At 39.0% G+C, this 24959-nt stretch overlaps 3 protein-coding genes across 4 annotated transcripts; 2 read left to right on the forward strand and 1 right to left on the reverse strand.

Annotated features, from left to right (window-relative positions):
* Nucleotides 1-1189: 1189 nt before the first annotated feature.
* On the forward strand, nucleotides 1190-13371 carry gmcl1 (germ cell-less, spermatogenesis associated). Its single transcript, XM_084047933.1, has 15 exons — nucleotides 1190-1522; nucleotides 3036-3213; nucleotides 3772-3895; nucleotides 4108-4204; nucleotides 4295-4392; nucleotides 5005-5117; nucleotides 5224-5289; nucleotides 6279-6363; nucleotides 6639-6729; nucleotides 8441-8581; nucleotides 8722-8791; nucleotides 9515-9590; nucleotides 9705-9850; nucleotides 11440-11527; nucleotides 11637-13371. Exons 2-15 carry the CDS (start codon nucleotides 3038-3040, stop codon nucleotides 11775-11777), a joined length of 1512 nt encoding a protein of 503 aa, XP_083904059.1. The 5' UTR covers nucleotides 1190-1522; nucleotides 3036-3037; the 3' UTR covers nucleotides 11778-13371.
* Nucleotides 13372-14893: 1522 nt separating this feature from the next.
* On the reverse strand, nucleotides 14894-17801 carry fam136a (family with sequence similarity 136 member A). Its single transcript, XM_084047951.1, has 3 exons — nucleotides 17544-17801; nucleotides 16026-16166; nucleotides 14894-15838 (listed from the first exon to the last, which is right to left on the reverse strand). Exons 1-3 carry the CDS (start codon nucleotides 17628-17630, stop codon nucleotides 15650-15652), a joined length of 417 nt encoding a protein of 138 aa, XP_083904077.1. The 5' UTR covers nucleotides 17631-17801; the 3' UTR covers nucleotides 14894-15649.
* Nucleotides 17802-18878: 1077 nt separating this feature from the next.
* Nucleotides 18879-23975, forward strand: pcyox1 (prenylcysteine oxidase 1). Of its 2 annotated transcripts, none has more exons than XM_084047931.1 (7): nucleotides 18879-19000; nucleotides 19416-19566; nucleotides 19898-20104; nucleotides 20188-20362; nucleotides 20530-20741; nucleotides 21043-21195; nucleotides 21350-23975. In XM_084047931.1, the coding sequence occupies exons 2-7, from the start codon at nucleotides 19440-19442 to the stop codon at nucleotides 22018-22020; spliced, it is 1545 nt and encodes a 514-aa protein (XP_083904057.1). In that variant the 5' UTR covers nucleotides 18879-19000; nucleotides 19416-19439; the 3' UTR covers nucleotides 22021-23975. The 2 variants fall into 2 exon arrangements, with proteins under 2 accessions (XP_083904057.1, XP_083904058.1); XM_084047932.1 differs by having other exon boundaries at nucleotides 18891-19072.
* The last annotated feature ends 984 nt before the right edge of the window (nucleotides 23976-24959 follow it).

Consider the following 24959-nt stretch of genomic DNA (forward strand, 5'->3'; position numbering starts at 1 on the left):
TGGGATTGGAATGTTGTGAAAGAAGTGCTCTTTGTTTATTGGTTGGTTCCTCTTTAGACCACGCCTCTGAGAGGTCGCCGACCATAGTCGACACACACATATATCTACTGCCTCCAGTGGTCAGGAATGAGACTGTTCCATATATATATATAAGAATGTAATATTTGTTTAAACATTTGGTTTTGATATTTTAGATTATCTCATAGAAGGAAAATAAAAAACTGCAATGGCCAACATCGTAGTAAAGATGGCAAAGTGTGTTGTTGAGTGATGATGATGAATGTTTGAAATGTTTATCTGTTTCTTTTTTTTAATGCGATAAGCTGCGTATTTTTGTAAATATGATATCAATACCAGTTAACATTTACATTGAAAATTAATACGCTAAATTATTGACCACGAAGGGACAGCAAAGTGAGGATAACATTACATAAAATGTCCTACTGTTAGCATAGAGTTAAGACTGTTAGACATATGGTCGTACATAGATGGCAACATTGAGCCAAGTATCCCTCTCTAACGTTGTAACTTCGGTCTGCCTTAACTCAACTCTCGGTTGCCAAACAACCAACTAGCCAATCACAGAGCGCTCGTCAATGCGGACTATGGGATTTACTATAATTACGTCACGTCAGGATGGCAGCCAGCGTTGCCATGTCCGCTTATTATAAGCGACTTTGGACTTGTTTTTCGGTAAAGTTGCGGTTGCTGTTTTTTTTTGTGGTTGATTATTTGGGCTAGGCTTGTTTCACAATTATTTAAACCAGTGGTTCTCAAATATTTGCATGTCATGGACCCCCAAATTAATATGTATTTGTCCCTAACCCCCATCTGAAAAGGTTTTGTGCCAGGGCCCCTGGCCCAAGGGAGCCCCCGTACCAGATGTGTGTTGCTAGAATTTTTTAAAAATCTTTCAAATCTTCCATATTTTATTTCAAGATCTTTTGAAAATAGCAGATCTACAAGCTCTCAACGCCATGAGCTTGTAGATCGGCTATTTTCAAGAGGTTTTGTGTAAAGGGAAAAAGAGCAGACCAAGTACAGAGCCTAAGGTCAAGTTTACAAGTAAGAATTGAGTTTAAAGTGCTAATAAATAATGGCCTATTGCCCTAGTTTCTTCTTTTGGGCTTGTTTTCACAGACTGGTTGCTTATTTCTCGCGCGTAACCTGGCAACACTGGTCAGGATGGCAGCAGCACTGCAGGCTAGTGTTGTTAGCCAACGATAGATGTTAGTAGTGTAATTATTGTTTATTGCACTGAGGAAACCAAATAAAGCATTTCATAAACGACAAATGGATGCATGTTGTTTGGAAGAAGACCTGTCAGGTCGAGCAACCTCAGAGAATTCTCTCCTGCCGTAGTTTGAAGTCGTTACATACATGCTAGTAGCGTCGGCTCCACCACCACACACTCACACATACACTGCCTTGTTTACGTCTGAGAAGCTGACCTCAGGCAGGAGACACTTTGTTAACCTGTATAACCTGTGTAACCCTTGCCTTTAACTGGGCTGATCATCAGGTAAGCCACAGTGGTGGAAAAAGTACTCACACATTTCACTTAAGTAAAGGTATCAACTTGGTATCTACTGCAATGTAGAAATACTTTGTTACAAGTAAAAGTCTGGAATTCTAAATTTACTCGAGTAAAAGTACACAAGTATTGGTATCAAAATGTACTCAAAGTACCAAAAGTACAATCTTCAAAGTAATTAGTAACTCATGTTTTCAAATACTTATAGTGTAGTAAAAGTACAACATTTGCCTTTGAGATGTAGTGGAGTAGAATAAGAATAAGTATTAATACTCCAGTAAAGTAAAAACACCTCAAAATTGTACTTAAGTACAGTACCACTGGTAAGCCACTGTCATTCCAGTCAAATGGAGCTTCGTAGTTTATAGAAACATTCAATGTTATATTGCTTATATGTAATGTTCCTAATAATCGTTACATACAAGTATTGATCCCATTTCCTTTACATTTTTGGCATGTTGACATTCTTAATGCAGAACGACGTTCAATGTGCTAAACTGTTGAATACAATAATATAATATTGTTGTATGACATCAATTCTTAGTTCAATCATATTGCAGTAGCAGAGATACAATAGTAGAATGGCTGTGATTTCATGTATGCAATATCACAATATCAATAACATATGATTTGGGGGAAGACGACAATATGCATTTGTTGAAAAAGATCATTGTTCACCTTTTTAGTGTAACATATTTAGTAGCAAGTTGTTTTATCTCCCCATATCCTTTATTTTCTTCTATTCTGTTTGTCATTTGATTTTTAAAGCACTGTGGGAGGCTAGTAGCCTGGAAACCAGACAAATCTGCCAGTGCAAAAAAAACTGTGATATTAGCCTGGCATGGCCAGGCTAGGAGGCTAGAGCTGGGCAAAATCAAATATCACAACATTTTTCACCAAATACCTCTATTGATATTGTGGGGATGACTACTGGTGCCTTCACAAAATATTTACACAATGGCATTTGAAAATAATCATCAGTTATGTCTGTAATAACTAAATGGCAGGTAAAGACCTTTAAACCTTTAAAACCAGGAAAAGATTACACTCTGCAAAATCACGATATTATAATATCCAAAATCCCTGGACAATATCTACTATTCACAATATCAATATAATACCGACATATTGGGGTGATGTTTGCTTAAGTTTTACGCTTAAGTCTACTTATATGCCTTCACGAAGTGCATATGTTTAATGAATAAGTATTTAATGAATAGAAACTTGAAAGTCTGCTTAAAAACACATTGTTTTTTCTACATCACCAAGCATGTTAGCTTCTTGCATTTATGACTGACGTCACAGCACTATCTTGGAGAAGTCGGAGCTCTAAGAAAATCTTGACTCCTTTTGCTTAATAATGGTTAGAAAAGGCAAGCGATAGAGCTTGTAACATCAGGTTTATAATATCCTTTACTAAGCTTGTGTACAAGTCAAATGTTCAGCTAACACAAGTCTGAGCTTTGTTTTGGTTGTGTGTTGTATGATCTTGTAAGTATAGATATGGGAAGTTGGAGCAGCAGGTTCCAGCCCCCCTCTCTGAGATCAGTGGAAGTTGCAGAGGCTGTGTGCAGCAGTCGCAAACATGGATGTGAGTGTAAGAAGAGGAAACGAAGCGCTTCTTCTTGTGACTGTGACAGTGAACATGAGGACGATCCTTTATTAGATACTCCTCGAAGGTGAGCGATAAATCATATAAGGTGTTGTTTTTTTGTTACAATAAAAATGTGGTATTACTGCCTATGAAGCCCATGTCTGTAATGAACGTTATAAACTTATGATGTATTAAATCCACTTAGAACACGTTATAGTTATAATTGCTCATATTCATGCTAATTTTTATTGTAACTATAATTCTGAAGTGTTATAAGCAGATTTTAATCAATGCATTACGTTTACAATGCATTATAGATGGGGGGCTTCATATAAAGTGAAGTGAAAGTGAAGAAGTGAAGAAAAGTGATCTAGTACAGTGGTTCTCAAAGTGGGGTCCGGGGACCCTCACAGGTCCTTAAGGGGGTTCCTGATTTTTAGGAACCAAATGGACCCTTACAGGTCTGTAACTCTCAGAGTTATGGGGGTCTGTGGCCTTTAATGCATACCAAACTAAGGGGTCCTTAAAATGAAGACGTTTGAGAACCACCACAAATCAACTTCGCCTTATTTGAAATGTTAAGTTCTAATCCTTGTTTTTGTTGTTTTTGTTTGTCCTCTGCCGGCTTCTTTCCAAATAATAGGAAGAAACTGAAAAGCACATCCAAGTACATCTATCAAACGTTGTTCCTAAATGGGGAAAACAGTGACATTCGCATCTGTGCCCTGGGACAGGAGTGGAACCTTCATAAGGTGTACCTCTGCCAGGTAAATCAATGCATTTATCTTTCTTACAACCCCCACCATTCCATGTTCTATTCATTTATTCTCTCACATCTCTCTTTTATTACACCAAGCCTGTCTTATCCTATGTCTACATCACTTCCAAAGTTATGTCAGTCAGTTACTTAACACCCCCTTTCCTGTGTCTCTCTGTATTTCCCCTGTACTTTCCTCTCTGTGCCATAATGATTGTGCAGTCGGGGTATTTCTCCAGCATGTTCAGTGGCTCCTGGAAGGAGTCCAACATGATGGTAATTGAATTGGAGATTCCCGACCAGAACATTGATACAGAAGGTAAGGATCTAGGTCACTGAAAGGTTTTTGTCATAATCGTTACATTTTTCTAAAAGCACTATCCGCAAAAATATGTTCCTATGTGTGCAGCTCTACAGGTGGTATTTGGATCCTTGTACCGGGATGATGTGCTGATCAAACCCAGTAGAGTCGTCAGTATTCTTGCTGCTGCTTGCATGCTTCAGCTGGTCAGTAGACTTATCTTCTTCCTCAAATTCAACTAACTTATTCTGCTGAATAGACATTTTGAATATAAAAGTAGTAACACTGTGCCATGTAGAATCAGAATCACTTTAATTGTCACTTTCCCCATGAACTTACATACATACAGAACATTAAATACCGTTCCCCCTCAGTCACTTGCAGTGCAATATAAACAAACATAAAAAGACCAAGACTAAAAACAGCTTAAACAAAATATTTTAGAAAACCCCAATAGGTATGACATGCAATTCATCTAAAAAGTTACCAACATGTATGCATTTTCAATTGGAACCAAATAGTACTTGTTAGTCTTTTTCTTTTTTTCATTCCTTACATTCAGCCCCTTTTTAATTAGGATAAAAGTACTTGTCATAAAAAGGCATAATAAAAAGTTATGTGTTTTGATTTAGACTAATCAAATGTTGAGAGATGAATTGCTGATTTTAGATGATGTGATATAATGTCACTGGCCTTACAGATAAAACTTTTAACCCTTGGCAATTGCCACAGTTAGAAAGATGGCTATATTCTATTTGCATTTTTGTCCAAATAATGATCAAACCTAAGTAATTCATATGGCTTATTTATGTATCCAGGACGGCTTGATCCTGCAGTGCGGAGAGACAATGAAGGAGAATATCAGTGTGAAGACAGTGTGTTGTTACTATACCTCTGCTAGTATCTATGGCTTGGATTCAGTCATGAAAAAGTGAGACTCTTCATCTTTTCAATTACTTCAAATCACAACAGGCATTTTTTATGTATAATAATGGTGCATACTTACATGAGTTGTATTTGTATGTCTGTTCTGGCAGGTGTCTTGAATGGCTTCTGAACAACCTTATGACTCACCAGAATGTTGACCTAATGAAAGAACTTGGGTAAATGATGTTCATCTTTTACGTGTGGTTGCACAAGACAATTGTTAATCCCTTACTACGAAACTTGTATGTGAAGAAGTCCTTGCTACGTATTTAGTAACTGCTAGTTTATTTTAAACTAGTTATTTACTACTTAAGGTTGGTGGTGGCTTGTAATAGATCAGTCGCAAGGAAACTTATGCCAGCTGCATCCTTCTTCAGGCGTATGTCCTTAGACCTTCTGCTCTGTTGAGGCAAGCCAGTCTAGTGTGTCATCGTCCTGGTCAATTAGAACATGATCGCCATTCGGTGGCAGGTGTTTGGGGCAGCAGGTTATTATGTGTTCAGTTCTACACATCATTTTGTAATGGATTTACACATTCGCAGTGGGCACTGTCCGCAAGAATCCATTGCTGCATAGCTGCATCAAAGCATCCTATGTCTGTCCTCAGGCAGTTGAGGGTTGTCAATTGCTTTCGGGGCAGGTGCCGGCCAAGAACATCCATGGGATCTTCAATGTAGTGGTGAAGCCTAGATGGTTCTGCTGACTTCTGGTCCCTCCATCTTGCCTTGATCCATCTGATTATAACCATATTAAACAGTGCCATGCAGACTTTGCGGACACTTGCTCTGTCATAGAATACAATGGTGCACTGAAAGGCCGTTGGATGCTTAGATACTGCAAGCTGAAAGCTACTGTATAGACATGTCAAAGAATGAAATGTAAATAAGATTATACTATACACGCTCTTGTTTAGTACTAGACCTGAAATCAATAGTCTAAGAATGTTACTCATCATGTGTTGTGACCAAATACTATGACAGTATTTGTGCCTTTCCACGTTGGGAGCACACATGCATGCAGAGATGAAACGTATTCTGGCCTGCACAAAGTCACATTTCGACCAGTCCTAAAATAAGTTTGACACCCCTGGCGTACATAAGTGTGCAGTGAGCCCTTATGTATATAGCCTACGTGAGCAGTGTTTGTCTCTATTATGTATTTTCAGAGCTGAAGTGATGCAGCAACTTGTGCAGTCATCTGACCTATTTGTCATGCAGGTGGAGATGGATGTATACACAGCTCTGAAGAAGGTACATAGACATTAGACCTATAATTTATACATCTTAGATACACTCAGTAAATTGTAGAGCCCGACAGATGTTTTGATCCGATGCCGGTTCTGATTTTGGAGAGCCCTAGACCTTCGATAAACAATGTTTTGACCGAAATGTTGGTAATAAGTGGGAGTGCACAATGTTCTAATCAATTTGAAAAAACATTGATTGAATTATTTTGTTTCTATTTGAGAACATTTAACTCATAAGTCAAAATGTTTTTGATAAATAATCTTTCCTGTTCTTGTTAGTGGATGTTCCTGCAGCTCAACCCATCATGGGACGGCCCCATCAAGCAGCTTCTTGCTGATGCTGATGCATGGCTTTGCAAACGCAGGACAGGTAAAATCCCCTTTAGTGTTGTGAGATTAGATATGTAGCCAGGGTAGGTATGCTGAGGGGCGGCCATAGCTGAGTGGTTAGTGAGCCCGCCTAGGGAGCCAGAGGCCCTGGTTGCCCCAGGTTCGATTCCAGGCCATCCCAGCATATGTGTCGATGAAATGAAATTTGTCCCTGAGCAAGACTCTTAACCCCTAATTGCTCACAGGTTCTCATTGGAAACAAGACCGCAAGGACTTTCATGAACGACCTGTTAAAAGGAATTATCCTTTATCCTTAGCATGAATGCTCTTTTTCAGCAACACCCTGCACTTCAGACACACACAAAGAACATACATGTGAAGTGTAATTTATTTTATTTATTTTTGTTTTGTTTTGGGTGTTTGCCAAACGTTTTCCTTTGTGCAGTCTTCTATGAAGAGAATTTGATATTGTTTATTTATGTTTTGGTGTCTAATAATCCCGTAAGGGATGGGTCTTTTTGACAAGACACGGAAATAAAAAATTCATTCATTCATTCATTCACACATATTAAAACCTGGAAACTGCCCAGTTCAACCACAGTCTTAAGGACCATACACACCGGGAGCGCTAATTTCATGCGATTAGTTCACATTAATGTAAATAGCTGTTTATTTTATGAGTACATTCACACAGAATGCAAATATGTTTTATTTAATCTTTTTTGAATCACGTTTTCAAATATATATAACGCAACAATAAAGGCCTTTGCAGACAGTCAGATTTTTCAAAATAAAAAACGGACGTTAAAAGTTTTAAAACGAACACACGCTTCTCTATGATCTCTTGCACACCTGCTCCGAAATTGTCGTCCGACAGGTAACTGCGACGGTGCGTCATTTCTTAAAATCGAGACCAGTTCGATATCCACAACTCCTTCATTTAGGCAAAATCATTTTGCAGCACACAGGAAGGGATGGAGTGTATTTCCTCTGTGATGCGTTAAATGCATATTATTCAAACACTATTCCAATTATGATTTTGGTGTGATTCATGACAAATATATCCTTTAACTGAATACCTTGCAAGCCCACTGGCAAATACTGAAGGAATGCAGGTGGTGGCCAAATAAGCATAGCCAGCTGACCGTGGAATGTCTTCAGACTGCTTAGAGCACAGCTCTCTACTGTACACACCACGCCAGGGAAAGTGTCACAGACATTATTCTGATTATGTATGTGCCATACAATAAAAAGATAAAAGTAGGGGGGCTGTTTGTGGTTATTTTCCCAGGAAAAGTGGGAATAGTTCCTTCGTAATACGCACAGCATTGTCCACCAAATCGTATGCGTTTTAGTCATGCATTAAACAAAAGCTTAGTCTGCAAAGTCCTTAAGACGTATTTATTTTTCAAAACGAGGTTGAATTTCACTGCGAATAAAATCAACCTGTATGAATGAGACATCACCAAATTGATAGTTTGGTGTGGTATAATCGCTTTGCATTTTCATATAGTTTCTTTGTGTCACTCCCGGTGTGTAAGGACCTTTTCTACTGTTGACCACTGAGCAGCAATTGGGGGTTCAGTGCCTTGCTCAAGGGCACTCGGGCAGTATTGAGGGAGGGGAGTAATGGTCATTCACTTCCCCACCCAGACTTTTCCTGCCGGTCCGGGCGGATCGAGCCTGGAACCTTTAGGCCACCCCAATCCCAGCAAACAGAAAATTCATTTCAATTTTTTTCTTTTCCCCAGAGCTGTGTGAGAAAGAGCCCTTCCTGAGTACAGAGGAAGGTGAACCCTTTGCTTCGGTTTTCAAACATGTTCGCCTCCAGTATATCATCAATGACCTTGCCTCTGCGCGGATTCTGGAGAGAGACAACATTTTGTCCCCTGGTAATTTGTGCTCCCATTTGTTGTTCCTTTAGTAAAGGAAATCTCAATTTGACACATATCTAGCTGTCAATAAAAAACAATTACATTGCTATTCTTCTTTTGTATGTGCAATGGGTAAATTATTTCCATTCATTTCATAGATTGGCTAACATCAGTGTACAAGAACCAGTGGTTTGCCATGCTCCGGACAGAATTTGACAATGACAATGGGTGAGAACCACTTATATATACTGTAGGAAACTCTGGACCTATGATTACATAATTGTTTGTGAACACCATATCTGTGTTTTCCACTGATCTATAATAACTGCTTTTTATAGTTTTTTTTAATATTATTTAAACAAGCTCCATACACTTTAAATCTATACTAGATTATTATCTAAAAAAAAAAAAAAGTTTTTGCGATAATTAGTTACATCAGCTAAACAGCTGTCATCTTGCTACAGTAGCTAACCTGGATTGTTATGCTACTACAGGTGAATCACACCTTAACACAGATGGTAATATTCGCTGTCATTAAGCCATCCTAAGAACAACCATAGTTTTTGATGATTCACACTTCTAATGTTGCACTTGTAGAATGTTTACTAAAATAATTTTCTTAAACACGGTTTCACAACCATATGCTGTACTTCTAGTTCATCTGTCCATACCGTATTGTTTTTTTTTACCATTGTCTACATTTTAGAATAATATTGAAAACCAAACCAAAATGTATATTACAATATATTTTAGATTTGAGGTAAGTAGCCTCCGTTTGACTTGATGACAGTGTTGCACACGTTTTGCCATTCTTCAGCCATGTGTATTGTCTGTTATGTCATAGTTTTGTTGTTTTCAGCATTAATTTTACATTTATGTAGGAAATTGTTTGAATAAAGAAAAAACCTAGAGTATGTGTGTCCAAACCTTTGACTGGTAATGTGTCTGCAGTCCACAGGAAGCAAACAAGGAGGAGTTTGAGTTGAGCAGTATGCGTTGTGGCAGGAAACTGACCAAAGATGGAGATGTGAGTTGTACAGTGTCTCCCTGCCATGGGGTCCTATATTTGTTATAAAGTCCTATATTTGGGGTGTAATACAGTCCTATGGAATTACATTATAAAATGATGTCCTCTCTTCAGTACTGCTGGCGATGGACGGGCTTTAATTTTGGGTTTGACCTGCTGGTGACCTACACAAACCGCTTCATAGTCTTCAAAAGGAATACTTTGAGTCAGCCATGTGGGGGAGCTGTGAGTCTACAGCCTCAGAGGCATCTGGCATACAGGTCAGTGATCATCAGCCATAAGCACCAACAGTTTGTATGTCTGAAGGGAAGTTTCCTGCTTCAGTATCTTGAGAATCCCATGGTCTTATATGGCTTTCTCCAGCTTTGATTGAGTAGACCTAGGACATATCCTGACTGGAAATCATCTTAGTAATCTGCCTTCAGTGTCTGCTGCACTGTTCCGCAGTTACTAGGAACAGTAACAAAAGTTAGCATTGTGTATACTGAAACTTTACAGAGTATGTTTGTTTGTCTTGGTGGATATGCCCAGAACATGGGTGATATAACATATTTTAGTTAATTGCCCTATTTATTTATGCATTCATTGGGTGTTTTTGCCAGTTTTCTTATGTTCAGAAATGGTCTATTTAAAATTAATAATGACTAGCGAGAGCATTGTCAGGTCACCAAGCACAGTTAAATGTCATAACTGTTTTCTGTTCCATTTATTTTGAAGGAGCATTGTTCCTGCCAGCAGCCACTACTACTCACAGTACTCAGACAATACCAAATGTCATGGCAAACATTACAATTACATAATGGCGACAGTGCCATATAAGAAATGTATGCACACGTGGGATAACTCATAGGCTAGCATGTTTCTGGACCTTGCACAAGAACTTCTGTGTTATGAACTAGGAAGAGACATGGCACATGTGAGCTTTATTTTATAGTGTAATGTGAGAATAAGTAAATTCAGTGAATATTTCACTGTGGACTTAACAGTTGTAACTTAAACTTATAGTTGCTTTGCTGCAGGAGGTAACCTGGGCGAGAGACTAGATACACTGAGCTCAGTTAACCACTTGAACCCATGCATCCCTATTCTGGGGGGAAGATTCACCAAAAATAGCAGATCTACAAGCTCACAGCGTGTCGTGCTTGTAGATCAGCTATTTCAAATCAAATCAAACTTTATATAGAACGTTTAAAAACAACCATTTTGTCAAAACAAGCCAGAGTGTTGCACAAGTTCAAAAACAAACAAAACAAAGCAACTCAAGCAGCACAAGCAAAGAAAACAAATCGATACATACAAGGCGAGATAGATGTGTATAAACATAAACACAAGCATAAAACAAGTGTTCATAAATGTATAAAAGCATGTATCCACATGTGCACGAGACACACACACAGACCTACACCCATACACCCAAGTACACGCATGTAAAGCTGCGAGACGTGATTTAACGTGGGTTTAACGCCAAAGTGAAGAGGTGAATCTTAAGTAGAGACTTAAGATAGATGGACTGGGCGGATCAAATGTAGAGGGGGAGGCTATTCCAAACCCATGGGGCGGCCACCGCAAAGGCACGGTCGTAATGAAAGCTCTGACTGGGTTATGGTGGTGTAATAATTTCCAACAAAGAGACTTGGTGTGGAGGCTTGGTGTCAGACTTGGTGTCAGCGGTCAACTAAGTATTAGTTTACTAGTTGAAGTATAGAGGTTTTAAGTGGTTCACTCACTGGCATTGATTATTCATATCGTATGAACTGAATCATATTGTGTGTTACTGTTCAATGTAATGCTTTAACTTTGCGCCTATGCGATTTAGTGAACACATTTATTTGTCCCTCTTTCTGTCAAGGTTACGCCTTGCCTCATTTGACAGTGGTGGGAAGTTGGTTTGTAAGGTCTCCACAGGTTACCAGCTGCTAACCCTCGAGAAAGACCAGGTCAGTGCCGAATACCAATTACAACTTAGTGTGATAGGTAAACTGTCAAGATCTAGATGTGCATATGAGTTGCTAACAAGCATTTATCATTCTCCCTTTAATCTCTTAGGAGTATGTAGTGATGAACCTGGACAGCCGTCTGCTGTCTTTTCCTCTTTATGTGTGCTGTAATTTCCTGTACACGTCACCCAACCTGGACCGCAAGACTGATGCCTCAGAGCCAGAGAGTAGTGCTCAGTGTCTGTCTTGATGCTCATTCCGCATCCAATGACCTCTACCATTCCCTTTGGTAATGATCAACATGTGACCCTGTTGACATAACTTTGTTTACCATCCCTCTCACCCACCAGCATCAACAACTTTGACATGGGACATGGTGTCTGCATGAATTGTAGGCCAGCATTGTGATGTGGTGATTGGGGATGTTTTTTTTTCTTTTATTTGTTTTTGTATTTTTATACAAGTTCACCATTTAAGTTATAACCATTTTTGAGTCAATGATTTATAATTCCCCTGGAATGCCTTTGTTGGTTTATTTAATATATATTATATTTTTGTTTGTTCTTTTATTTTTTGTGTGAAAGGAAATGGGTACAAACAACTGCCACAAAAAAGGTCCACCCAAGTGGGCAGCGGTGCTATCAGAATATCTCCTTATCCAAAACATATCTGTTACATCTTCCATACATTTGATAGTTACTGTTGCTTAGACAATTTATTCTTTTGATTCTTGAGTGATACTGAACGTGTGTTCTGCCAAAGTGTTTTTTATTAAATGAAATGCATTTCATCCATAGTGTGCTTAATTATAGATAGATGCCACACGTTTACAAATAATACACTGAGACCCCAGTCTGCCCGCTGGATAACTTAAATTGGAACATGCTCTGCTCGCCCCAACTGTCAAAGTTGAAACAATTTCACTCAAATCATAATCCCACAATAATTAGTCATTGTGATCAGTTAACCCTAGAGAGTGACATTCCTGTAAGTTTCAGAGAGTGTTTTTCTTTGTGTGATCACTGTTTTATCACATATCTGTAATACTGTATAGCTGTTGTAAATTTTATTTCATTTAATTAAAGCCTTGACAGCGACTCACAGTATACTTAGCATTGCTGGCGAACAGTTTCCAAAGCATACCATCTGTGTTTGATTTTCTAGGAGGCCACTGGATTCCATTCTTTTCAGTATGGCATGAAAATAAAGTTGAAGAGGCTTGAAACTTGCTTTAGATAGGTAATCCAACATGCTATGGGACCTATTTTGGGAATACCCAAGTGCAGTTGCAGTCAAAGGTGTGGTGTATGGGATGTACTGTAGCAACAGACCAGAGAAGGTGTGATTTTAGAGACCACACTATCTGTGTGCACACCTGCACAACACAACAATGGCAAAAAATATGACGTGCGTTCCGGGGTATACAGTATGACGGTCAGGTCCAAGCAGGTAGGCAGCACCTGATTTGCAAATGACACACCCTACTGTGCCTCTGCCCCTCATCGGCCCACAGCAAGTCACTAAAATACAAAAGCTTGTCGTTGCATCTCAATCCACCCATCCGCCCGTGTGCCTGGCCCAAAATACTACTGTAAATAGTTAATTTGTTTGTTGAAGTTATGTTGTCATTGCAGAGCACGTTTTAATGCATTTTAATGTGCAGATTTATATGAAAGGTCTTAAGACACCTGTGACTTCTTAACCTGAAGTGTTCAGCCCTCAAGTTTTTCTTTTGGTCTGTCTTCAGGAAATTGTTGATATGATTTAGCTGTTTTTTTAATGTCTTATAATGTTTGGAATAAAGATTGTGGTTTTGCAGAATAAACAGTGATGGTTCAAAGGTTGAGCAGGTCTACATGGATATTTGGTTATAGTGCCTTATCCTTTGTCCAACGAGCAAATGACAGGCAAGAAGACATCTTGGCATAGCTTTCTATTACACAATGTGAAACAAACTCAGTTTTACCTATTCCCTTGTTAAGATTATAGTCATGCAATATACAAAGCACTAAAAGAGACCCTTGTGTAGAGAATTGTTTTCTACCACAGCAACTGAGTGAGCGATAGAGCAACAGGACATGACTGTCACAAAATGACATGAATCATACTCGAAAATCTAAAAGCTATTTTCAGCAAAAAGATTTGGTGTAGAGGGTGAAAAAGAGCAGACCAAGTACAGAGTGGACCCCAAGTAAGTATAGGGCATTGAAGTGGTTCAAGTCATGACCATTGCTATGTATGCACTACCTACTGCAGCCTCTCAAACAAATAGGCTAGATTCAATCTGCGTGTTGGTTCATGTTAATTCTACAGTCAAAACTAACTTTTTTAGGGAGTAGAATGAAGGCACTGGACCACCTCAGACAGTTGGAGCCTTTTCTTTTATTGAATTGTCATTTATATCTGTGCACTCTGTTAATAAAAGAAAAGGCTCCAACTGTCTGAGTTGCTCCAGTGCGCATCCTTCATTATACTTGCTACTGTATGTGTCCTGCACCGGACCAGCCTGAACTTGGCTTGAGGCACGATGGAACCCCCCTTCGTTCCTGACTTTTACGGAATCTGTTACAAAGTGATACATATTGTTTTCCATGTTTTCAAAGTCGTATTCCTTGCACATTAACCAACTAAGCCCTATATATAGAGCACTTCATTTTACGGCCAATACAGTAGCTAAATTAGCCAATCTAAAAGCTTGTGTTTCGCATCACAATACGTGAGCTTGTAGATCTATTTCTCAACGTTTTAGAAAGAAGAAAAACATCTGAAAATGTGCTAAAAATGGGGACACCAGGGTGAAAGTGGCTAAAATCTGCACGATAACTATAAATATTTACATTTTGGAGTATCCACTGTTTGCTGCTGCTTCTTAATATTTGTTTTTTGCTATACAGCTGAGCGTTTACAATGCTTTGTGTTGAGATTTGATGAAAAAGCTCTGTCAACTTCTTGCGGCAATCTCCTCAATCTTGCATGGTTGTGGTTAATTCTCTTTAATTTTTTTATTTTCCCATTGGCCTCCTAGACATACCATTTCCCTTAAATGTTGATCTACCTAGCCATAACTGTATTTAATCATTTCTTATGCAGTTGGCTAGATCGAAGTTGGATTCAAACTCTGGTCCTCCCACTGAGTTAGTGGTGTTTTCTACTGTGTTACACTATATACGCAGTATGACATGCAGTTTTTTGGGGGAAAAAGCATAGCCCTCTACTAACCATTTCATCCATTGACCACACGCATATCGTATGCCCTCCAAGAAAACCTATAACACGCCACTGTCACAACTAACAAGGATGTGGTTTGTGCACTAACCAGCTGAGCCACTATGCAGTATAGCAGAAATGACATTAGTATGCTGTCAGTAAAGCAAAGCCAAAACCACTTACAGTTTGTATTTATTTTTAAGAAACAGTTCTGAACGAGGAAAGACAAACGGCACGTATCAACATCTGCATACAAGTGTTGAAGAGAGACCTGGCGATGGTGTACAGAGATTGAGGCTGAGAGGTATTGATGAAATGTGTCAATTTACAGACAATTTGAGGTCTCATACATACAAAAAAAAGATGCAAAACTAGTGTACAAGGTATTGTTAGTATGTATATACCTCTAATATGTACAAATTAATATTGGATTTGTATTTCTTTACCATTCAAACAAAAGCCCCTCTTATATTTCAACTGGTCATGAATTACATCCATACAAATGATAAAATATAACATGAACAATGTGCAATGGCACAAATTGTACATGAACAGGTATACCAACAGAGTTCAGCTCCTAGTCTCAATACATACTTCAGACTAGCTCTGGTCCATATGGACCACAGCTAACTTCAGACTACTGTAGTAGTAGTCACTCACAGTAAATTGTTTCAGTTTGTGATCTATGAAGTGCATGCCAGTTCCCACCATTGCAATATCAGCCTCAATAAAGTCATCCAAGCTCCGACCTGTGTATGTCATGTTCCCTTTTGGTTTTTTTTTATATATTATTACCTTCCCCAGTAGACTATGGTGTGATCGTCCTCTTACTGCATTTACAGTGCAAATTAACTGAATGACTTAACCCTGCTTGTTATACTGTTGACTGAGCCCAAGTTTCATGTTGTCCCCTCGTCACTGTGGTATAGAGTCCAAGTTCTCTTTCAATCTGCGGGTCATGCTGGGGATCAGGTTAATGTGGTCATCCACACAGGTACCGACACACTGGTCCATCAGAGCTCGTACGGCTGGCTCCTTGGCCCCAGAATCGAACAGGTCTTTAGCCTTATCACTGCAGTGCATTGTGCATCTAGTCAGACGGTCCTGAGAGCAAAACAATACAAAAGTTAAAACGGCCACTAATGACATGAGATGCGATAAAACACACACACACACACACACACACACACACACACACACACTTATTAAATTAAATTTGTAATCCTGACAGCCCTACAACCCCGCCCCCCCCCCCGCGGCACACACACAGAGTTAATAGAGGTCCCCAAACCTGAAACTTCTCTAATTCCGAGGTGACCAGTCCCTGAGCGTGTGCCAGAGGCGTGTGACAGCGCTCGATGCAGTGGTGCACCTGTGTCATTGAATCCGAGGAGCGCTCACAGCATTCTGCGCTGCACCCGAACATGCGACCCTGAAATTGACATGTTATACGTTTTTAATTTATAAGAGCACACGACACTGCCATATGAAAAAGCATACATCAAATCGGGATTTGCTTTTCGTAGTATTCATAGGTTACACTAATTGAATTGGCACATAGTGTGTACTGTACAACATTGTGCAACGATATTTTTTTTGATTGATTGATTGAATTCTATATTAACAGTTTGCAAATAGTGCAGTGGTACGATTATAAAATGGTGTTAAAAGGATAACACAAAAAGCCCTGAGGGCTTATTTCCATTGTGGTCCTATGTATTCAATTCATAGAGACATTTAAAGACATACAATAATATGCAATAATATACCAACAATTACTAGTGGTGGAAAAAGTACTCAAATGTATCAATATTGCAATGCAGAAATAATCTGTACTTACAAGTAAAAGTCTGGTATAAAAAAAATATAAATACTTGAGTAAAAGTACAAAAGTATTGGCATCAAAATGTACTTAAAGTACCAAAAGTAAAAGTACTCCTTAGGCAGAATGTCCTATTTCACAAGTGTTCAAAATGAATTGAAATCTTTTGAAAATAGTTGTGAGCTTGTATCGGCTATTTTCAAATAGCCGAAGTATATAGGGATAAAGTCAGGTTAATGCATGTTTTGTAATAATAATGAAAATCTACAAAGTAACTAGTAACTTAAGTTTTTAAATAATTGCCTATTGGAGTAAGAGTACAATATTTGCCTCTGAGATGTAGTGGAGTCAAAGTAAAATGACTGAAAACTGGAAATACTCTAGTAAAGTAAAAAAAAAATACCTCAAGTACAGTACTTGAGTAAATATACATAGTTACTGTACCATTGCATGCATAGTGTTCATGGTTGCACTAATTGAAATAGGACATAGTGTGTGATTGATTGAATACTTTATTTAGAAGTTTGCAGAAAAAAAGCACATGAAAGTACAGTTCAAATACAAGGTCAACTAAATAGGATTAAAAAGCCCAAGAAAGCACAATGGCTTGTTTCAATTGGGGTCATTTTGTACTCAATTTATAGTGACATTAAATGACAGACAGATATACACTACTATGCAGAACATCATACAGTTTAGAAATTAAAAATAAGAAAAACAAAAAATATCGAAAGGGGGGGGGGGGGTAGGTTACGACTTTTACAGGGGGCAGTTGCAGCCACCTGGAGGTACTCTTTTAGGGCAGTTTTGAAGGTTAGTAGGGTTTTACACTCCTTCACTGCTTTTGGTAGGGCATTCCACATTTTTGTTGCATAACAGGAGAACGAATTCAACCCCTTGTTTGTGCCAAATCTGGGCTGGACGTGATACACAGTATGTGCGACAATATTACATATTCAAATAATTAAAGGGGGGGGGGGCACTTACTTGCATTTTGCGAATATGGTCCCTTTCTAGGCTTTGGACCATGTCTTCCACTACTGTCTGCACGCGTGCCTGGTGAGCCTCTGCCATGGCTGTCCGTCCGTCGTCCTCAGATCAGGGGTTGGTACATAGAGTTATAATATATCGGTAGGCTACAGTCTATATGCACGGGACGTTGTTGTTGATGTTGTTTGGGGCCCTGCGTTTCTTTATATTACACTTATTATAATACCTAAGGTCACCTCCTGCAACAAAGCATGGTTCATTCAACAATAATCACGTCACTTCCGTTTTTCTTCCGCTGACAAAAAAATCCGGTTCCGTTTTTTTTGGGGACTGTTTTGGTTTGGGTTTGTCTGTCGTCTTATATTATTGTTATTACAATGCATAAATAAAATACATTTTCACGTGTGTTCGTTTTTTTCAGGTACGTACAGTAATGCACTTTCTAACTTCCAAAAATTCAGTGGACTGTTTGTTTTTTCTTCGTTTTTTTCCACGGTGTGTCTATTTAGTACATATATATAACTTAAATTACATTTCAGTTAACAGATGAATCATGATGAAGTAGTAGCCTTGGATCAAGACTATCATAGATGTATTTTATTGATTTTGACATTTGCTATCATAGATGTCAAATGTCAAAATCGATCAAATACATCTATGATAGTCTTGATCCCAGGCTAATGGAGTAGTACAAGTGTATGTATTTTAAGTTGAGAAAGAATTTGACAATAGAGTGTGTGTAATAATTACTACTACTATAGCCTTGATACAAGACAGTCATATATTACATAACAGTCTTGGATGATCTTCAAAATAGTGTTTGCACTTTCTCTATTTACGGCCTGTACATCTACATAAACGTTCAGATTCCAAATATAAAATGCTTACCCTATGGCCACTGATGGTATAATTATGTACGGCCTCGCAGAAGTACCCGTATATTCCATATTAATCAATAAAAATATTTTTAATCCCATTGGTGGTAATTTTTCATGTGTCAGTTATAATGTATCAGAGTGCAATACACCTCCCAACCGATAGGGTCACGTGGTTGAAAGCATACGGAGAAAATGGCCACCAATCGGATTACAATGCTTTTTAATGAACAATACGGAAGATACGGGTACTTCTGAGGGAATGTACATAATTTTTACATCCGTGGCCATGGGGTAAGCACTTTATATTTAAAATCTGAACGTTTATGTAGATGTATGGACCAAAAAGATTGAAAGTGAAAACACTATTTTGAAGATCATCCAAGACGGTCTTGTGATCCAAGTCTGCTATACTACTTCCCCTTCCCCTTTCAGAACCTTTATTGTGAAGGCCGACAACAAATTGAAACCAGAAGTGTTTCATCCATTCTGCAACTGCTAGACGTTCAGTCAACTTAATCTTCTATTCAGCCTCAGTTTACAGCTTTACCTTGATCAACTCAGGACTTTGACCTACAGGTAGTTATACTACTAACTTCAAACTTTGTTTTGCTTTACAACTTCAAATCTCGACCCTCTCGAATTTAAATGGTGAGCACTGCGCTGTTAACTCCCTATGGAATGAACGTTCTCCAGACTTTTTAATGTTATGACAGTACAAAGTAAACATAGGCATACATAGACTAGACCTATGCTTTTTGCCATCAATATATAGAATAAACTAAAGTCTTGGTCAGTTTTTATAACGTTATAGCCTTGGATCAAGACTATCATATATGTATTTTATCGATTTTGTCATTTGCATATTGACATATACTAAAGTAAAAGTCAAACTCGATAAAATAGATCTATGTTGGTCTTGATCCAAGGCTAATAACGTTAGTCCTGTATCAATTTGGTTTTAATTAATGTCAATGTTTACCCGCATGTACAGATGCACATTCTTGTAAACAACTGAATGTCCACATCCACAATGAGTGTAAGAGCCCTGTCCTTGAGGACCTTGCTGGTTCTGGGGCTTTGTCAGACTGGAAGAAGAAGTCTAGCCTCAGCTCCAGAGCTACGAGACCAGCCCAAGAAGATCGGTAAGCCAGTTCCAGTAGATCACAGCCCAGAGCCCACATTCTAATATATATATAGAATATTTGTATAGTATACACACACATTCTATCCAAGCAATCAAGGTTATATGTGTGTATACTATAACATTCATGCAGTTTATGAATTGGACAACGAGGGAATGAATGAAGTTGCACCTGTTTTAACCACTTTCAACCATGCTTTCAACCTGGCATCCCCGTTTTTGGTATGCCATTTATAGGAAGTTTCTTTTCAGCTACTCTTCATAAGATGAAGTGTTCTATATAGGGTTTCACGTGGTTAGAATGATTGATGTGTTGTTTCTCTTCTTTAAAGCTGTTGTTGGGGCTGGCATTGGTGGCACTGCAGCTGCATACTTCCTGAGACAGGAGTTCGGACCTGGTGTGAAGATTGATGTGTTTGAGCCAGGCACAGTTGGCGGGAGACTGGCCACTGTGAAGATAGGGGACTATGAATATGAGACGGGGGGTGCTGTTATTCATCCCTTAAACTTGCACATGAAGCACTTTATTGATAAATTAGGTAATACAAATTCTCTCAAACACCTTGTGCCAAATCTGTAGTAGGCCTGGAGCTCAGAACTCTCTTTTCCCTCTGTTTACAAGGAATCCCTCCGAGGAATGATGTCCCTTCCAAAATGGCCATCTTTGATGGAAAGGCCATCACCTTTGAAGAGAGTGACTGGTTTATTGTGAACTTTTTGCGTCTGCTTTGGCGCTATGGGTTCAACTTCCTTCGCATGCACATGTGGGTGGAGGGTGTTCTGGACAAGTTTATGAGGTGAGTAGGGTATTCTGATATACAGTATAGCATTTTGTGGAGAAATGTGGAGATGACTGTCGTGATAGTGATGACGTCAGAGATTTCTGACATCATAGACTGGGATGTCCGTGATCCACATGGAAGCCATGCTGCTTGTTGGACCACATCTTGTTTATTCTTCACAGGATCTACCAGTACCAGCAGTTTGCCTACTCCTTTTCCACCGTGGAGAAGCTCTTGCATGCTATGGGTGGAGATGGTTTTCTAACCCTGGCAAATCAGACCCTGGAGGAAAGCATGATGGCGGAGGGCTTTTCACAGATTTTCCTCAATGACATTGTGGCCCCTGTCATGCGTGTCAACTATGGCCAGAGTGTCCGCGTCAATGGGTTTGTGGGTATGTTTCACAGTACAAACAAGACTGGATTACTTCATCCTGTATGCAATGTTTCTGAGGTTTCTTTTTTTTTAACCCATTTAGACCTGAGGCCGATTCTAATAACGCCTGACCTAAGTTTTCTGAAAAACTTAAAAAAAAAAAAAAAAAAAAAAATAGATGTTGCTATATACTGTACATAGAAACAACAACCCCAAAAGAGTTTCCCGTCTTGAAAGGTATAGTTACAAATAACCCGCTAAATGGGTTAAAGCCCAAATATTTGGATTGTTAATTACTGGTTTTGTTTTCTTGTCTCTAGGGGCTGTCTCTCTAGCAGGAGCAGATCCAGGTCTGTGGGCCGTGGATGGAGGTAATAAAATAGTGTGCTCAGGACTTCTATACCACAGTAAAGCTGAGGTCATCCCTGCCCAAGTCACTTCCATTTCCGTCAAGGTTAGGCCATCCAAGTCAGGTATGGTAGAGATTCTCAAATATTATTTGTAGAGCTGCTACTGTTTATTTATTCTTAACCCCCCCCCCCCCTGTACGCACTTCTCTTATGTTAAATATTGCCATAATAACCATATCCTTCACAGTCTAACTGACTGATCTTCTCACATTCTCAGGCACAACGGCCAATTTCTATGAGATCACTTATGTTGGAGAGTCTGGTTCTGCGCATTCCCTGTATGACATAGTGGTCATAGCCACCCCCCTCCACCAGGGTAAATCTGACATCACCTTTCCAGGCTTTTCTCCACCAATCCCCTCTCACTACCCTGGGCGTTACCACCAGACTGTCTCCACTTTGGTCCATGGTCTATTGAATGTGTCCTACCTTGGGACCACAGAGCAAGCCTCAGAAGTCACATTTTCTGAAGTCCTCACCACAGACTCTAAGGGCTGTGTCATAAACAGCCTGAGCTCCCTGGATCCTGTCCACATCCCCGAGGGCTACAAGCGACCCCCAGCCAGCCAGACCAAGGTGTGGAAGGTGTTCTCTCAGCAGCCTCTATCCCAGGAGCAGATGGAGCAGATGTTTCTGTCCTGGGATTCAGTGTCAGAGACACGGTGGTTGGCTTACCCTGCTTATCGGCCACCTCACCGCCGGACCCCTCCCTTCATCGTGCATGACCGGCTCTACTATGTGAATGCTATTGAGTGGGCAGCCAGTGCAATGGAGATGAGCGCCATCTCAGCCCGGAACGTGGCCCTGCTGGCGCACCATCGTTGGCATGGGCAGGGAGCAAAGGTAGACCAGGAGGACCTACATACCAGACTAAGAGGGGAACTTTGATACATGAGAAGGAAGGGTGTACATAAAGCTGCATTGTGTGATATTTTTTGACAGTCTCAAGTGGGGTTGTACATAGTGTGGGATAAATGCAGGTAAATACCATTGACCCTCTTAATTTCAGAAATAGCGTTTACCCACCTCCCATGCATAGTTTACATGCAGGGTTAAAAACAAGTATGCCCTCCTTGTACATTGTGTCTGGCAGACAAGTAAGACACAGCCTACCTAAGGAAAGATGGACAACTGACAATATTTGAAATGTGCTACACTAAATGATAATTTGTTGGAACAAAAGAGCACAAAGTGCCTACTGTAGCCATTTGATCAGTTTTGAACTAGCTTGATGCAGTTTTTAGGGCCGCAGATTCAAGATCTAAAGAAATAAGAGGGAAAGAAGGATGAATGAATTCAGAGCCAGAACAGGAGTGAAGAAACCCACTTTTTAATTAAAACAGCACAAGGCAGGCAGGCCTGAATAATATGCACTGGTGCTGGCTGTCCAAATGTGTCCCCCCCCCCCCCTGTGTTCTAAAGCATGTAAATCTGTCCCAAGATTGCTTGCTTGTTTTGACTCACAATGGAATACTTCCCCTTATTAGAGGCAGCATATCACACAATGGGGCTTTAAGTTGAGATAGCAAAGTTAGTAATATCCATCAAGCATAACCACACACTTACAGTAATCACTGACAATACCAGCAACAGTAACACATGTCTAAATAACAATGCACTGTTCTTTATTCTGGTTACTGTGATGACATTATTGAATTACAGTATACGTTGTGTGAGATATGCTTCATTGCAGGACAGATGCGGAAATGTTTGGTCTTGTACAAACTACTTTGAAATAGTGTTATGTGCATACTTGCTGTTATGGACTTGATAACTCCTAAGAAATCATTTAGGTTTTACCAATACAACAGCCAACCTTACCTTGTGGCTAATCCTTTCCAGAATGTTTAGCAATATGTCCCCAATGCTGATGGATTCACGTTTTCCCAAGCTCTCTACCTACCTCGTAAGGTTACAGTAGAACACTGTATGTTTCTTGTTGATTACTGTATGCAATTGTCATCAAAAGAGTTGTGACACAAATGATGATTAGAATATGCAATTTGAATATAAATAATGAACCCAAGGCCTTTTATAATAATAATAAAAAAGGTTAATTAAACAAAGCCATTATGGAGGACCTAATCGCACTTACCACTTAATGGCATTTGAATATGCGTTAGTGTTATTCTATGTACTGTTTGAGATTATTGTGGTGCCTTAGAGATGTCAATCGAATTGGCCTTTGTATTTGTCTAATTGCTTATCTCCCCCATAACCTCAGAAATATGTTTGCGTGTATGTTATTTAAATCACTTTAAAATTGGTGGTGGCAGCGGGGCCAAAGCAATATGACTGTATATATGCTGTACTGTACTGTTGTGGCATATGGGGAGAATATTTTTTTTGTAGAATCTTTTACCATTCTACAGGTTTTAAGAACATTTTGTTCATAGTTGCCCCACCTGGAGCTCTTTGATATACAGTAACTACTTAAAACAACTGTAGGTTACAGCAGCACTCAGGTGCAATACATTTTTTTTAATCCTGCAACTGGAGCCCACAGTGTGCGAGCGTTCTCTTTCAATTAACAACTGTAGGTTATACATTATTTCTAACATTTTTAGCTAAAGGATATATGTCAAGACACTGTAGCAAGAACCAAAACTGCACTTTAATCCATGCAACCGAGTGGGTTATACAGCATAGTCCCTTCTAAAACATACACTGAAATTGGGTGTAGAATCTTTGTTTTAAAGGCACCATTTTAATGAGCTTAAATGGGGTGAATCTCAATTTTATATTTATTGGTGATTTCTAACAATGTTGTGTCTTATCTTCCATCATTTAAAATATGTTTTGAAATTGTTTACAATTGCAATAAAGTGTTGACAAAGATCGCATATAGTGTAATTTGCTCCCTCTAGTTTACAGCAAGTCTCCCAACTAGTTCTCATACAGTGTTCCCAAGATCACCAGTTCAAAGTCCTTCTTTTGACTCCAAAGCATGTTTTGAAGACTAACATCCAGATCAAAAAAAGGAAGGAAAATAGCAGATTTATAAATTCACAATGCCCTTTATTGTCATATCTTAGTCACTTATTAGTTTTAGATAACCAAAACTAAACCAGTTGTAATCAAACAAAAGTTTTGTGTACATTTGCTGTTAAATTGATTGGTGGCTAATTGTACTATTCTTATGACCACAGCTTCTTTGATTAGCTCTTCCATTTCATGTAGTGCAACAAACACCAATCAATTAAATACAAAAAACAGAAAGCTGTGCTGTGAACAATTTAGCCTAAGTATTATGACATAGTGTATGACTTTTTTAACAGTAGCCTTACTTTTTTTTTAACTACCATATTGCCGACAAATTAAATGCACAAGTTGTCCAAAAATATATAAAATTTATATGCAAGTTCATAAATATATAATTCAGTTAGGCTTAAACATGAGGAATGTATAGTGAATATTGGAATTATCGCCTACCAATCTACAATGCGATAGCCTATTATATGCGCCATGCATCCAAAATCTCAATGAATTCAAGGCTTCATGGAGTGTGTAATTGATAGAAAATAAGTATTTTTTGGGTGAACTATTCTTTAAAGTGTCTTGTTCAAGAACACTTTGACACATTGCTGAGGCCTGGGATCGAATTTGAGATTTACGGCTTGACAGGCAGGCTCTCTAACCATTCAGCTATGGCCACATCATCAGCAGTGATTCTAAGGCACTTGTAGGCCTACTCTGTAACAGTAAAGGGGTTTCAGGGGAAACCAGTAAAATGAGGAATGATATAATAAAAGACTGTCTTGCTAATAAAGCGTCATGTCTCTCATTTTCTACAATGTATTTGATATTACCTTTATATTATTTAATAA

This window comes from Gymnoscopelus microlampas, assembly GCF_963454915.1.
Source record: "Gymnoscopelus microlampas genome assembly, chromosome: 21".
Lineage (NCBI taxonomy): Eukaryota > Metazoa > Chordata > Actinopteri > Myctophiformes > Myctophidae > Gymnoscopelus > Gymnoscopelus microlampas.

What these genes read in the sequence shown, in the direction of transcription:
- pcyox1 (XM_084047931.1), top strand. Translation starts at nt 19,440, where the DNA reads ATGTCCACATCCACAATGAGTGTAAGAGCCCTGTCCTTGAGGACCTTG. An exon ending in CCGCGTCAATGGGTTTGTGG is followed by an intron (nt 20,742 to 21,042) that starts GTATGTTTCACA and finishes TCTTGTCTCTAG; the next exon opens with GGGCTGTCTCTCTAGCAGGA. An exon ending in GGTTAGGCCATCCAAGTCAG is followed by an intron (nt 21,196 to 21,349) that starts GTATGGTAGAGA and finishes TCACATTCTCAG; the next exon opens with GCACAACGGCCAATTTCTAT.
- gmcl1 (XM_084047933.1), top strand. Translation starts at nt 3,038, where the DNA reads ATGGGAAGTTGGAGCAGCAGGTTCCAGCCCCCCTCTCTGAGATCAGTG. An exon ending in TATACACAGCTCTGAAGAAG is followed by an intron (nt 6,364 to 6,638) that starts GTACATAGACAT and finishes TGTTCTTGTTAG; the next exon opens with TGGATGTTCCTGCAGCTCAA. An exon ending in GCTTTGCAAACGCAGGACAG is followed by an intron (nt 6,730 to 8,440) that starts GTAAAATCCCCT and finishes TCTTTTCCCCAG; the next exon opens with AGCTGTGTGAGAAAGAGCCC.
- fam136a (XM_084047951.1), bottom strand. Translation starts at nt 17,630, where the DNA reads ATGGCAGAGGCTCACCAGGCACGCGTGCAGACAGTAGTGGAAGACATG. An exon ending in ACCATATTCGCAAAATGCAA is followed by an intron (nt 16,167 to 17,543) that starts GTAAGTGCCCCC and finishes TGTCAATTTCAG; the next exon opens with GGTCGCATGTTCGGGTGCAG. An exon ending in CGGAATTAGAGAAGTTTCAG is followed by an intron (nt 15,839 to 16,025) that starts GTTTGGGGACCT and finishes TTTTGCTCTCAG; the next exon opens with GACCGTCTGACTAGATGCAC.